Source organism: Condylostylus longicornis, unplaced genomic scaffold, assembly GCF_029603195.1.
Source record: "Condylostylus longicornis isolate FDR11 unplaced genomic scaffold, ASM2960319v2 ptg000028l, whole genome shotgun sequence".
Classification (NCBI taxonomy): domain Eukaryota; kingdom Metazoa; phylum Arthropoda; class Insecta; order Diptera; family Dolichopodidae; genus Condylostylus; species Condylostylus longicornis.
In genome coordinates this window covers 6907222-6924647 of record NW_026577997.1, presented here as the reverse complement: position 1 = coordinate 6924647, position 17426 = coordinate 6907222, and the positions used below count along the sequence as shown (strand labels likewise).

The 17426-nt window shown below is 20.5% G+C and overlaps 1 protein-coding gene across 1 annotated transcript; it reads left to right on the top strand.

Moving 5' to 3' along the window:
* The first annotated feature begins 31 nt into the window (after positions 1–31).
* LOC129607685 (protein prenyltransferase alpha subunit repeat-containing protein 1) lies at positions 32–2931 on the top strand. The gene is made up of 3 exons (XM_055518840.1): positions 32–305; positions 1294–1658; positions 1750–2931. The coding sequence occupies exons 1-3, from the start codon at positions 223–225 to the stop codon at positions 2559–2561; spliced, it is 1260 nt and encodes a 419-aa protein (XP_055374815.1). The 5' UTR covers positions 32–222; the 3' UTR covers positions 2562–2931.
* Positions 2932–17426: the final 14495 nt, after the last annotated feature.

The window sequence follows — 17426 nt, the reverse complement described above, 5'->3', positions numbered from 1 at the left end:
AATAATAATAAATTTCACACAATGTCACAGGCGTGCTGTGAAAACAAATTTTGCTTTATAAAATTAAAATAAGAATTTTTATTTTTAATTTTAGTAAATAAATTCTATTGAATATAAAATAATTTTTATTCAACAGAGTTATTGAAAAATATTCGTTATAAGAATTATAATAAAAATTAAATTAGTTTTTAGGTTATTTTTCAATTAATATTAAATTGAAAAATGGAAAATGATAGTGAAAATGATGTTTTATGTGAGAAAATAATAAATGAAATTCATGCAGTGTTTGTCAAGGACACCGATTTGTAAGTATATTGGTACCTACTTATGTCTTTTATTGTTCTCTTATTTAAAGCCAATTTAATTTAGATCCGAAACAAAATTAATTAAGAGTAATAAAAGAAAATTCAATTTAAAATAGCATCATAGCCTTATTACGAAAGTTAACGCCCATTACATAGTATTAAAAAAAAAAATAAATAAATATGTAGCTATTTTAAAATTTAATAAAGAAATTTATACAAAAAATCAAATCAATTTATGTAAATACCTAAAAAATTCAATAATTTCGTCATTTATTTTATTTGTAGATAACCTACCTTTTTTTTTAAATACGCTTGTTTTAAATTTTAATATTATTGTATTTGTATAGTAAATCTAAAATTAGTATTCAATTTTATATTTAGTTATTTGAATATAAATTAACAAATTATAGATGAAAGCTTGAATAAATAACAAAATTTTTTATCATAGCATTTTCTATTCAAAATTTTGTTACTTATCTGTAATTTTTTATGTGTAGGTTGGTAGGTAGATAGGTATACCTAATGTTTATTAAATGGACAAACATTATTTTGCTTATCTAGCCGTACAAATTCTCATTAACACCACGATATTTTTATGCTAATTCATAATTTTTATCTCTTCAATATGTTTGATTTGTTTTCTTGTTTTTTAATTTTATATGAATCTTTTCATTTCAAAATTTATAGGTGCTCAAATAAGCTTTCTGATTTTTCATTTTTGAATATTGTATTGATAGGTTGGTCTAAGTATAACTACTTTCCTATCTTAATATGATTTTTTATATTAAAATGCAAAAAAGAGTGTTTCGTATATGAAGATATTTTTCCAAATTTTGTTTTGGAAAACAAAATTTTTTGTGCTAGGATTTTTATTGCTAGTTTTGTTTTATGAAAATTCGCCCTAATTTAATATTCCAGAGTTTGTCTTGTTTAATATTGAAAATTAATTAAAAATTAATCATGTTTTTTTATATTCTTGATATTTTAGATCATCATTTGCTATTGTACCAACATCTGCAGATCAAAAGAATCGATCACCAGTTCTTCATGAAGATCACAATTTAGGATTAGAATCATGGTGTGCCAAACCAGTTTATATGTATGCTCATGAACAAATTTTGGCATTAAAATTAGCAAATCGTTATTGTCATAGTGATTCTATAATAAAATATGTCAATATAGCACTATTAATTAATTCAGATGTAACAACATTTTGGCATATACGAAGGGTTTTAGTTGAAAAAAATAAACTTGAACTTCATAGAGAATTTCAATTTGCATCATTAGTTTTATCTGTTAAACCAAAATCAAATGAAGCATTTAGTTATAGACGATGGTTATTTTCATTCCGAAGTAATTTAATTTAAAATTTTAAATAAAAATTTGTAAATTTTTATTAATACTTTTTCTTTTTTTTTTCTATTATAAATTTTTATTATAAAAGGTTATGAATCAATTGATTGGTCATTTGAAATTGCAATATGTGATCGATGTGGTGATAGAAGTTCAAGTAATTATCATGCATGGACACATCGTGAATGGGTTATTCAAAAAGCACCACATTTATTAAAATCAGAAATAATAATGACAGAAAAATTTATTAAAAAACATATTAGCGATTATAGCTGCTATCATTATAGGCAATTTATATTAAAAAAGCTTTATGAAATACGTTATTTTGATAAGGAACAAGATTTAAAATCTCTTATTGAATTCATTAATTTTTATGTAATTGATCATGTTACAAATACAAATGATATTTTAGATACATTGTTACCTGGTGTTGATTTAAAAAAAATCGACAATAATATTATAAAATCATTTTTATTTTGTTGTAATATTGCCGCATATGATATTAAATTTTGTGATGAATCAAAAAATTTTTATGGACCATTCGAATCATTTGATTTTCATCGTAGAGCATCATTAAAATTTATTGTTGATAATTGTAAAGAATTTACGAATAATTCACGTTACATGAATCACAATCATAATAATAATGAACATATAAAAAATGGCAATCATAAAAATAAGGATAATAATGATGATAATCAACATGATATAAATGGTGATATAAATAATGATGAAACAATGGAATATGAAAATCAAGATCATGATCTTGAAGAAGAACCATTAAATAAAGTAACAAAAGTTGAAAATAAATTTTTATTAGCTTTAAAAAAATCAGAAGGGCTACTTGGAGAAAAACATAGACGTTGGTGTTCAATATTTTTAGGTTTTGATTATAACCAATGAATTAAAAATTGAAAAAAATTAGAGAAAATGCAATATTTTTGAATAGATAAAACGATTTTTGAATTATATTTAGTAATTGTGTATAATAAGTTTATTGAATTAATTTTTCAAAAAAAAAAAATTTATTTTAATAATTTAATTTTATAATTTTTTTAATTAGATTGTAAGTAGCTACATTTTTTTGTTACAATTTTTATTATTATTATTAACAAAATTTAAAAATAAAAAACAAATTCAGAACCTGGTGCTGTTATACATTTTTTTTTTTGTAAATTGGAAAATTCAACAAGAACAGGTTCTTTAGCAATATAAGTTAATTTAATTTAAGTTATAAAATAGTTCATTTGTCACAACCAAAAAAAAAAATGAATATCGAAATCCCTTAAAAATATATAAAAAAAATATTGTTTAAAATAATTCTACTAAGTAAATAATGTACGTAAATATATTATGTAAAATGTTTAGAAAACTTAAATTGCAAAATTCAAATAAGATTCTATAAGATTTTCTTTTTTTTTTTTTAGTAATTAAAATAGCACGAAAATATGAAATAAATTTATTTAAAATTAAATGATTTCAATTTAAAAAAATATTTTTAATGCCAAATATCTTATTGAAATGCAAAAATCTTTAAAAAACAACTAAAGCAATTTATATATTTAATATATTTCTTTATAAATATATTTACTTACTATTTTAATTTTCACAAAATAATTACAAAAAACAATAATTTATCAATTTAAATATAAAATAAGAAACAAAAAAAAAAAAATGACATTATTATAATAAAAGTATAAATTTTTTCACCCTATATAATTATATTACCTATAATATTAATCAATCTAATAAAAAAATAATAATTCTCTTAAAAATCTATTATTACTATTGAAAATAAAATAAAAATTTAATTTTTTTCAATGTTTTTTAATGCTATATATTCTCTCAATTAATCATCTCTAAAAAAAATAATACAATTTTATAAATAAAAAAAAAATATTTATTATTAAAATTATTAATTAAAAAAAATTATAATAAAAAATTTTTGAAAAATTTTTAAATTATACTATTTATAATTTTTTTGCCATCGTATTGTATAATTTAGTTTATTTTATTTAATTTTTTTTTATTTAAGTTTTAATTAAACATTTTTTCGATTTAATAATTTAATTTTAAATTAATATTATTAATCTTAATTATATTTTATTTTTGTTAAATAAATATACGCATAATATTTCATTTAATAATTATATGAGAAAATTTGTTAATTTTATTTAAAATATAAACTTTATAACAAATTTTTGTATTATTATCAAAATATTTTTAATAATATCAATGCATAAATTACAAAAAAAAAAAATAATAATTATAAAACTTGTAAACTCTACTATTTTAATAATTTTAATTTATATTATTACTTTTAAGATATTTTGTAAATTTACAATATAAAAAAAAAAACTGAAATTTATTTCTTTAATGAAAAATGTTCTTTTTTTTTTAAAACAAATTTTTTTCTATATATTTTTTACTGTAAACATTAGTAATTATTATTTAATAAATTGTAAATTATTTATCTTTGTAATATAATATTTATAATTCAATATTTAAATTGTATAAAAAAAAATAATGAATTTAATTCTTTTTATTTCTAACTTAAAATATTTTAAAATAATTTTTTTGTTTTCTTTTTTAAAAATTATTCACTGCATTTATTTTTCTCTTGTTTTTTTTTCTTTAGTTTAAAAAAAATAATTTTTTTTTTTGAGTTTTTGCTATTAAATATAATATTTATATGTATATGTATTCATGAAATATATATTAAATATATTTTTGTATATCAACCTGAATAATGTTACCTAAATATATATTAAAAAGTAATTATAAATACAATTAAAATTAAATTAAAAATTGAATAGAAAAATGAAACAGAGTTGTTATTATTGTTATTTGTTTATTAAATTATATAAAAAGAAAAATAATGAAAAAGTAATTAAAACATTAAAAAAAAACCAATGCAGTATGTAAAATTAAAATTACAACTAAAATAAATAAAAAAAAAAAAAAAAAAACAAAAATAAAGATTTTGTGTAGAAGAAAGGAAAATACAAACAAAAAAAAAAAAATTTAAAATTCTTAGTTTTTTCTATTTTTTTTTCTAAATATTATTTTTTCAACTATATCTACTATAGATTTTTTTTCAAAAAACAAAAAACATGTAATTATTATTAATTATGTATTTTAAAATTTATAAAACACAATATTATATTATATACTTTAAATATATTTTTGGAACGAAATAAACTACTTATATAATCAAAAAAAAAAAAAAAGTTTCTGAACCTAGAAGAAAAACAAAAGAAAAATTTATAGTTTTGTTTAATTTCTATTTTAAATATATAATTTACAGATAAAACTAATAATTATTTAAAAATGTAAATATTTTGGAAAAATTAAGAGTTGTCGAAGAGCTGATAACTGATTAGGAATAATATTGTTCAATAAGTTTAAGTTATTCAAATTTAAACTAAAAATGATTTTCTAAAATCTTTTTAAAATGTATTTCGGAAGTCGGCTTTAAACTGTTTCCGAAAGTATAATACGAAATTTTATAATATGTACTTTTTAAAACAAGACCAGCCAAAATTTTTTAATAACAATGCTTGCATTCTTGCTGTGCACCAAGAACTTTATAATTTTGAAATGTTAAATTTTAGAATGCTTTCGACATACAAATATGCTACTTAAAATGTTATAGTTAAAACTTTTTTTTAATTGCAATATGGAAAAGCCAAGGCTTGATTTTTTACACGGCTCCATATGGATCTGTACTTTATTTTTAAAGGAGACCTTACTATATATGGTTTCTTTAGTTGTTTTTACAAAATCCCTGTTATATTTTTAGCTTATCTACTCTTAATTAATACTTTGACTTGTTTTAATGTTGAATATTACGGATATCTTTATTGAATAATAAATTTATCACTTACTACATAAAATGTTTTACTAAAAGATAAGTACAAAAATTAATTATTTTAATTACAAATAATTCCGGTATAACGGTAGAGAAGAAGAAATAAATTTTATTTATCATACCAGTATAAAAATTCTTCATCTTCCATTTTACTACAATAAAACTAATTTATAAATTAGTAACAAAAAACCTTTATCTGATCATAAAGGTTTGATTTATTTTTTTCTCACACTTTTTTTTCTTTAAATCCTTTAAATACATTTAGACGACCTCACACATCGACTATATTTTTAGACTATTTAAAACTTATCCTTCTTATCACCTTATACTACACTTGTTAATCACTATAATATTTATAAAAATTTTCACTTATTGATGACGAATTTAATGGCCGTCACACCCATCATTTATGACCAATTTTCTTTTGTTTTTGTTTTTTTCATATTTTTAAATGAAAATTTTGTTTTGCCAAAATCAAATCACTTATGTGTTTTAAACACTTACCTATAAACATATTGTGTATTAAGATACCGTTAGTACACATTTAGACGTATGTGTACTGTTATACGATTAAAAAAAAAGGAAATGAAAAAGGAAAATTAAATAAAAACAAAAAAAAATAAAGAGAATAAAAATGAAAATCAAAAGAAAATAATAAAAATGATAAATAAATAAATTACCGTTAATCGCGTGTCTGCAAATACTTTTAATAAAAAAAACAAAAAGAACAGAAATAATATTTTTGAATGTCGTTCCTCTCTAAAAATTTTTCCTTAAATTTTGTCTATATAATATTTTGTTTCGTAATATTATGCATTTGTATACATACATATACATACAAAAATGGTATAAAATATTAGAAATACCACCTATTCAATTTTTATATTTCTTTTTTTTTCTAATTTTTGCCTTTTTTTGTTTTTTTTGATAATGAAATAAATTTTTGGGAATTTTTTTGTCTACTAACAATCAACCAATATAACACATTCATAATATATATTGTTTGCATAATATATATAAACATCGACGATATTATTATATTGTTATAAGTATTTATATTGAGTCGCCAATGACATATTTATAATAATATTAGATTAAATGTTAAAATAAGGTACGAGGTGAGTTTAATTGAATTTGTAAAGAATTTCAATTACTATTGAAACAATAGTGGTAAATTAATGGAATAATATGGCATAAATACGATAAAAATTGATTTTGTTGAAAAACTTTTAGGATTAACCATTTTTACCGTTCTCATTTAGCTTTATAGAAAATTTTAATCGAAATTTAATTTAAATTTTTTTTTTTAAATTTATTAATTTAATAATTTTTTATAAATATAATATCGTAAATTTTTCAGTAAGAATGCGATATATCCATGGCCGTATATTGTGTTTCCAATAATGTTGAAAAAATTGTTATTGATGCTTACTTTACTGTAATTGAATTAATTGTAATGTAGTATTCGAGTACACTACTAAATATCGTATTTTTATTACAATGTAAATGAAAAATTATTTAGTACAAAATTTTCTTAAATTATCAATATTATATTTTTTTTTTATATTATTTCCTTGATCAATACGATAATTATTAATATTCAATTTACGATATCATTATTATAATAAACGTTATTTTGTCTGTTTACATTATTACGATAAACAAAGATTTATTTGAGATTGTCAGGCATAAAATGAGAATTAAAAAATTTTATTTTCTCTTAATTTTTGACATCTATTTTAGTGAGCTAAATATTTTTTGTTTATTTTATTTCATTGAACGTAAAACAATATTTTAAGTGTTATACAAAAAGCGTCCTTTTTAATATATTCTCAGAACTCTAAATATAAAAGTGCAAGATATTAATTAACCAAATATTTAAAAAAAATTTTTTTTTTATTTTATTTAATTTAATATTCAAGATCACTCCTATATTATATTCTTACAAAATTTTTATTTGTTATACATCTCGTATAACAAACTAACCAATATTATCATAAATATAAACAACTTCTTCTCTCTTCTCTCAACATTATACTATCATTTATAAAAAAAAAAAAAACAACAGAAAAATTATAATGATGATGATATCCTACGTTCAAATAATTTCTTATATATACATATATACATACATACGTGTATACTTTCAAAATGTGGGTATATAATGTATGTAATACTATTTGTATGTTATATTCGAACATACAACATTTATCACACAAATTTTGTACGTTGTGTTTCGTGTATATCTTGTGTATGTAGGTATTTTGTATACATTTTTGTATGTACAGATATCTACATACATACATACTTAGAATACATAAAAACGATGTTTTTTTTTTTGTCGTTTTTTTGGCCAGAAAATTTTTCAATCTTAATTTATCTTTTTTTTTTTTTGTTTTGTTTTTTGTATTGTTTTTCAAATTGAATTTTAGTATTTCAGAATAAAGTCAATAGTCGAAAAGCAAGGAATGCAAAATAAATATTATTTTTTTTTTGTAATTATTTTTTTATTTAATATTAATAAAAAAATAAATATCGTTGTTATTTTATATTAATTTTTTTTTTATTCATTATACGGTGACCGTGAAATTTTAATTGTGTGTTTTTTTTTAATATATTAAAAATCTATGTAAATCTCGTAAATTTTGAACAATATTTTTAATGTAATTTAAAAATAAACAAAAAAAATTTTCATTTGTTTCAGAAATTATAAAAAGTGAAAATAATTTTAATTAATTTTTATTTAATTTTTAATTAATTTTAAATTAGTAACAATTTTATAGAACGTGTTTAATGTAGAATACATTAATTTTTTATTAAATAATTAAAAATAATTAATTTTAATTTTATTAATTAATTAATTCATTAATATTTTTTTTTTTGTATTTAAAATTTTTTATAAATGAAAAATCAAATGCGAAAAAATAAACAATTTCTTGCAATAACATACGACAATGAATTTCAAAGTGTTAATCAAAGGATGAGTGAGTAAATTTAGAAAAAAAAAAATAATTAAAATAAAATTATAAAAATAAATAAGAGAAAATAAATGAGCTGTACAAGCAAAGTACATTTGCAATTTGTTTTGGTTCTTTTTAAATTTAGAATTTTTTTTTAATTTTTATAAATAAGTTTAGGGTACATTGCGAATTTTATTTTGTTTTTGTTTTTAATTCATTTTGTTGATCAAAATACAAAATAGTAAAATTTTGGTCTATATTTATAAATAAAAATAAAATATACTTGAAATTTTTAAATTTTAATTTAATTTTCACAATATTTTTGTTAAGATTTGAATTCTTCAATTATGCCAATTATTTATTAATTAGTCTAATATTTCCCAATATCACAGATTATAGACAAATTACAGATTTATATGTATTTATTGTACAGATTAAAGATTACAATTTTTATACGTATTATATCTACAGAATTTTAATAAAATTTCAAAAATTTAAAGAATCTTCGAAAAATTAAGAGGCTTCCAAAATTTTGTTAGAAAGTAAAATTTTCTAAACGCCATATTAAATTAAATTATTTTAATAGATTGTAATAACTGTATAGTGAATTGAAAATTGGGAGTCATTATATACGCTAAATCAAATATGTTAATTTATTTTATGTTATGTTATGTATGGGTCGAATTGAATTAGCACCTCGACCATACAGGTCTTATGTGCACCACCGTGCCAGATCATTAGAACTCAAGATTAAAGCTACCGATAAATTTTAACAGGTCCGCACAACGATTCATGAGAATCCAAGTCCAAGGCCCCTTAGAAATCTGTATCTAGAGCTGTTACTATTAATTTAAAAATTTATAAAAATATTGTTATTGTTAATTCTATAGCATTAATTGTACTAATCTGTATCTAGAGCTGTTACTATTAATTTAAAAATTTATAAAAATATTGTTATTGTTAATTCTATAGCATTAATTGTACTATAGAGACGGAGCCAATTTACTGATATTAAAGTGAAAATTACCCCTTTTTTAATTGTATTTCTCATATTTTTTGCAACTGGTTCTAAAATCAAAATCTTCTCTAAAAATCAGAATATTTTAATTTTAAGCAACATGTTGAGCAACTTATTGGTAATAATATCATGTTAGAATTACTCTATATTCATAATCTGGGAGCATTTTCTATACTTTACTAGTAATACATTTATTAACATATTTTTTTAGTTTCAAATTTTTAAACCGGAATGATTACTTTAATTGAATTTCATTCTTTTAGAAATTATTTTCAGAATAATTCACATTTTAATTATTGGTGACCTTATTACAGAATTGCTGTACATAAATACAATGATATTAAACCACACTTTACAATTGTAATTAACCAAATCATAATGTAAATCAATATTTAAAATAATGCACATCTTTAACTAGAATTAAATTAGGCAACAATTCACCTTGAAATTATTTATACCTTTGGTCAAAAGTTTTTTTTTTTGTTTAATTCCTTATTCTTAGAAATTATAATGGGAAATTTAATTTTTTTTTTTTACAACTTTTGTTTTTTTTTTTGCTCGTGGTGATATTTGATAAAAAAGACGAATGGAGAAATATTCAATATAGATGAAAGTTCGCCTGTATTTTTTTTCTTCTAAACTCTTTCCATTGAAATTTAATTTAACATGAAATATAGATGTCAACTTTAGTCTATGGCGAACCCACATTCAATTTAACATGAAATAGATTTGCACAGTTAGTCCGGTCGGTCAATTGTATCATAAAAAAACATTTAAAAATTACCAATAAAGTATCAGTGTCGGAAATTTTCATTAAAAGAAATTTTATAAAAAATTGCATATCTTTAGGGGTATTCGAAAATTTTATATATGTAATTTTAAAATGAAATATTAAAACGCATGCAACACATGTTGTAAAGGTAAATTCTTATTCAATTCGTTTTTTTCCCCCATAAAATCTGTTTTTTCTAAGAAATTTAAAAAATGATATGGTCAAAAAGTATAAGGGATTAATATGGATCTGAATTTGATAATATTTTCTAATTTGAAATTTTTATAATAAGGGTTTTGTAAAAAGGATAATCGAATGTTTTTTGTTATAATATTTTCGTAGGAATTTAATAAAACCGCTTTAAATGCCATAGATTTAATCTACAAAAAACAAAAAAAAAAACAATTTGTGTGGGAGCTTATCATTATTGTTATTCAATTATAATTTACAGCCCTTCTTCAACAATATTGTATTAACTTGAAAAAACTTCAATTTTCAGGTGTTCGTCTAAACGAGCATTTTCTATAAATCTGAAATATTTACTTAAAAGCGTGATGAAGAAAATTTAAAAGGCGTCCATTGTGTATGGTACTCAGATTTAATTGTACTTTTAAATTCCCTGAAAATCCAGTTGCAAATAATTTGCTGTTTGTTGTCTCTACACAGAGTAGATTTTATTTTAAAATATTGAGATTTTCATGCAAAATTAATTGGTTTTTGCTAACATTCTTAAATAAACTTCATTTATTAGTGTGTGTAAAAATTTAAATCCTATGATAATGAGTCTAAAAATCTGTTGATTTCTAGTTGGTTTACAACTGCTCGATTTGTATTTTAAACATATTTCTAGGATAAATTTCGTTCTTACTGTAATTTCATATAAAATTCTTGCAATATGATTACATATTATATGTTATCTAAGAAAATTCCAAATTTCAGAAAAGTATTTAAGAAATTTTTCTTTCCACTGCTCGAAAATCTATTTATATTTTAGGAATTTGTTGTGTTTTTCATGTTTCTAAGAATATTATCTTTAACCTACATATTTCATCACCATATTATATAAAATATTTACAAATTAGTGATGAATTCAAATGGAAATGTTTACACACTTGTTTTGTATCGCACAACACATACTCATATCTATGTGTTATACCTTCATTAATACTTGTATATATTTTGTGTTGTATAAAAGCTTCATTAAAGTTTTCCTTGAAAGAAAAACCTTAAATGTAATAAACAGGTAATAAGTATATATTTTGTGTTATGGTATGGTCATAAGACACCTATATAGCATTACAAACATGAATGTATATACAAGTTATTCAAGATATTGTAATAAAGAATATTTTGGGTAAATAAAAGGCTCAGAAAATTTTCGTTGAAATTATATTGTAGACACCAATTAAAATGAATATAAGAAAAGAATGTAGGATTATTTTTGATTGAATAATAAAATGAGTTCTGTGAGAATTTTGAATTTGTTTTTTAATTTTCGGTAGAATTTTATTTGGTTTTTTAATATATATATATGAATATTTGTAAATTCAACTATGAAAACATCCGAAATACAAGTACATTTTTAATGATTTCCTTACTATAATCTCTATCCTTAATTACCCTTCACTTTTCATTATATATTTTAAACTGTTATACAAAAATGTCAAATTCCGAAAATTTCCAATTTTATTTTAATAATTCAAGCCTTATTTCCTATATTTTTCTTTTATATAATTTTATACAGGAAATTTTTTACTTATAAATTCGAAAATATTTTTCTCTCATTCACCTATAATTTGTTATAAATAATTCTCATATTATTGTAATAAATCACTAATAAATTTATATATATATATATATATAATGTATTTATATACTTTATAAAAATTAAATATCCCTTTAAGTATCCTTTATAATTATTTTATTTAATCCACTTTTATTTTTTTTATTTTCATATATCGTATTTTATGCAACAAGTCTATTACATTACACTCATTATACATATATATACCTATATACTCGTATACTCATTTGCATATGTATATATATATACAACCTATAATGTATACATATGTGAATTGTTATATTATAGAGAATAACTAGGGCTTATGGGGAAAACATTGCATATATAGAAGAGAAATAATTAACAAAAATAATAATCGGAAATTTTGCAATTGAGAGAAAAAATTCACTCATTCTCATAAATCTCACGCTTTTTATTTTTTTTTTTTTTACTGTTATTGTTAATCGTACTGACATGATACTTGCACTGTTCACATTTCAAGAAATTCAATACTCTTGTCCTATGAACTTTAATTACTTTCTCTCTTTCTCTATTTTAATTCAGAGTTAAGAGTGTAACAAAGTTATGATATGTGATCGTAAGAATATCAAAATTTCTAAATATAGAGTAAAATTTAGAGCAACAGAAAGTCACAATTATAAAGGAGGTATGTTGTCAATTTAGTATTTAATTTTAATTAAAATAAATAATTAGTTCTCTAATATAAGAGCGATTTCGATTGAACTTAAAAATACTAAAAATTTAAAGAGATTTTTCCCCAAAAGCCCTTGATATACGCGTATAACAAATTGATTAAAATGGTATATATAGATATATTAATAGCCCATACTGACATGACAGTAATTAATTATACAATGCACAAGACATAAAATATAAAAAAAATAAAAATATAAAAAACAAAATTAATTAATTAAACTTTTATACGATTTCTTTTTTGTATAAGAGTTTTCTTTAAAACGTATATGGGTTATTAATAAATTTTCTTTTAACAATTTTATTTTTTCAATTTTTAATTGCATTAATAGTCGCAGTATAATAAAATGTTATTTGCTGATTTTGTTATACATAATTTTTATTTTGAATATCATATGATTATATTGAATCCAAGAATCTTGCATCATACTTTGGATATCATATAATATATATAAATATATATTTGTTCAATTTTTTAAATGGGCGGTATAATAAAGTGATTATTAAAAATATTATGAATTGATTATATTGTAAAATAAACCATATTAACACAATATTATACTAGTATAACATTATACTTATATGAAGGTATATCCAATATGGTATTATGTGTGCTTATCATACTCTTATATAACATTTTTGATTTCAATTCAAATTTACATAATAGAAGATGTTATATACATTGATGATATAAAATATACGATATGGTATATATATGAATTTGTTTATTGTATAAATAATCATAGTATAAGAGTATGACATACCTATGTATACATATTTATCGGAATATTATAATATTCTTATATTGTCCTTGAATTTTTTTTTATTCAAGCGCGCATTCTTATAAACAAAATAATATTTTCTTATTATTTCTTCTTTTTTTTTGTTATAAAATCCTTATGGATTTAATATACAATTGTTATATTATAGCACCATATACTTATATATTATTGTATATCTTAAAATTCATTAAAATAATTAAAAAAAAATAGCTTATGTGTTTATAATCAAAAATGTTCTACTAGTATAATGGTTTTATCCTTTCAAATCATATAACCATAATATTATTATATTTTTAATATTAATTACTTTATTTATATTTATATGTAAGGTAATTTAATAAAAAAAATCTTTTATACAATTTATATATGAATATATAATTTAATTATATTATAAGAAATTTAAATACAGAACATGTATAATATGCGGAGTATGCATATGTGGGTGCTAAAATTTCGATTTAATTTAAATAGGATATAATGTACGAATATATTTATATTTATAGTGTTATATTTATAGTGTTATAGTGTTATACAATATCGTTTACATTATATTTTATAGGTACACAATTGTTAGATTTTTAATTATTATATTATTTTTATTAAAGTTTTAAAAATATTATAACAAAGATTATATATTCTTATATATGTATTGTGATATATCGGTCATAATGTATAACAGATATAATTTAGATTTTATAACATAAATATTATATAATCATGCCAGTTTAATTACAAGTAGGCTATGTTTAAAATTTTTCTCTCATGCATATAATTGTGGTGTGATCGTAATAATGAGAGAGAGATTTTGAAGCAATAAGGTGTTATAATTCCTCTCTATTTACTATAATGTTGAATTTTAATAATAATCAAATGTTATGTTATACAATAGCATTTTTATAAACAGAAGCCGTCTCTTGTGATTGTTTTTGGTGTTCAATTACAGTGCCGAAATTTATTGTATTCGAAAACATTTACGATATTATTTTTTGCTTTCTACATCTTATTGAATAAAATGAGCAATATATGCATAATATCGTAAACACAATGCTGTGTGCAGCAAATATGTAGTTTTTGAGCTATTACATGGAACACAATACCAAGCTGCAACCATAAGCTACAATTTCACAATTAGTTCATTTTTTTCAAAATTTTTGCAGTTGCTGTCTGTCACGTTCCAATAATTTTGATAAGACCATTTTATTGTTTGTTCCAAGACTTTGAAAAAAATTTACTTTCACTTCATCAATATAATAAGGTCAAAATATGAAATTTAATATCAAAATAATAAACACAATTATTGTTCTTTTAAAAAATTCGTAATACGCATAAATGTCCTTATATTCATAATTCACAATAATTCCAATACTATTTGAATATATCCTTAAATATAGCAAATAAATTGGCAAAAAAAAAATTTTCCATTAAAAAAAGAAATTCAATTTTCTCTATGTATAATATAGGAAATATTAAATACCTTTATAGGAAGTACAATTTAATTGTTATATATTGTTCAGGAAGTTGATCAATATCAAATATAGTGTTGTTATATTTATTGAAAAAAAAATAAAACATAACACATTTTTCTACGGAGGTGGACGACACAATTTCAAAGTGAAATTATTGAATTATTTGTATAACTTTATATTGTTTGCTGTTACAATAAATGTACGAATATGTGGAATATTCTACAACCGTGTTCAGTTCATTTGCAATTTTCATTTGGTATGAATAATTCTCTCATATTTGAATTAGTTATGAGGTTAATGTCAAAATATATGAAGGCATTTTCAGAGTATCGAATCACTATAATAGTGATAAAGATATTTATCATAAAAACAATCTATGTTGTTAGTGTAAGCACAAACCAATTTATTAATATGAATAGTGTCTTTGATAGAGTTTTAAAAATCTTTATAATTAATATCACTATCACTTAGTGAATTCAGTATATAGTGATTCAGATTAGAACCCCAATATACAGTTGAAGGTGTACAATTTAATATTTAATTTCCTTTATTATTGGAAATTAAACACTAATATAACAGTGATTTAATTGGATGTAAATCAAGATAATTATTGGATTTTAATGCAAAAATTTAATTCTCTTACATTTTTATAGAGATAAAGACTCTCTTACAAGTTCAATATGGTAAACATTTTAAATATTTTTTCGGATCACAATTTTATAACACAAAATAAATTTATTTTTATCAATTCTTATTATTATAATCTATACAATTCAGAATGAAAATAGTAAAATTTTATTTTATTTTTATATTTACGAGTATAGAATTTTTTCTTGTTAAATAATACAATTAGTAACAATATGTACGTGTATCTAATTATAGACGCATTATATGTGAATACCAAATCTAGGACAACATAAACTTTCGCCTATATTTTTATAAGTAGGAATAACGCAATTCATTATAGATTCAAATCATTAAAATGGGATTATATGAATTTTTGTATAACACATGCAATATTAAATATTAATAGGGAAAAATTGCAAAAATTTCTTATATAATTAACAATCACAATAAAGATTTATAATAGAAATTGATAATAGGGAGCTTCAGTTTATTTAGAAATTTATTAATAAGACTCAATAGAATAATCAAGAGCCGGAAGAACATTATCCAAATATCAAATAAATATTTATATTTTGAGAAATAAATTTTGAATCATAATATTTGTGAAACATTGCACTTTTTATTTAACATACAATTGTGTTATAATTTAAACGAAATTAATATTAATTTTAATAATTGAAGCCTATGAATTTTTTATATTCGTTTTACCCAATAATTTGGTATAATAATATCGTAACTACGTATTCATAATTTTTGAAAAATGAACTGTTAGTATATTTGAATTCTAAATATCTTACCAAATTTTTGCCTAAAATTAAAATATTATAAATTTTAGCATTCGATTGGCAGAAAGAAAGTTCAAACTTTGCAATATTTTGTCAAATGATTTTCATATTATTAAAATGCATTAATTTTTACGGAACACAATTTTAAACATACATTCAAACACTTTTTTTTTACCAGACTTTTAAAAAGAATATTGGTATAGAATTTTTATTAACCAAATCAATTCAGTCTAACACATGAAACAATCAAGCGCAAATTGGTTCAAATCGAAAAGTGTTATTTCGAGAAAAATGCTTTTTTAAAACTTTTAAAAAAAAAAATTTATATTTAAATTGTGGAAACACATAAATTGTGAGAAATTTAGTAAAGTTTTATATAAATGTATTTATGTTAGGTTTGGTCAGGTTAATGCTGTCCGCCAGCTTTAATTTTTCCCCTCAACAGAACTAGCTCGAATTTCTCAGAAATCAACTAAAATCACTCACTAAATCTCTGCCTTAAGCTCCCTTGCTCGGGTCATGAGTATCAGCGCCACCGTTTCCTCTTCCTCGTCCTCCATATCCTCCTCATCGTCTCTATAAATATATTAAAATAATTAAAATTTACAAATTTTATTTTTTTTCTGTAGGACCAATCACGTTAGACCATTTTATTTCAATTAATATTCTACCTATAATAAAGTTCAATAGATTATTTCAAAATCGACATTTTCCGAATTGAACCATTTTGATCTTGATCACCTTATTTTATTTATTTTTTCGTTTATTATTATAATTTTATTAACCTTTTAAAATGAGTGTATATGCTTTTGTTTTTTAAAAGCCTTTCTTATAAAAAATCAAAATAATGTTAAAGTGCATTGTATACAAAATTTAATAGAACGGAAACAAAAGAAAATATTAAAAAAACATAATCTAAAAATAAAAAAATTAAAAAAAAATGTTACTTCTAATATCGTATTTTTTCTAATATCGTAAAAAAAATTCTCT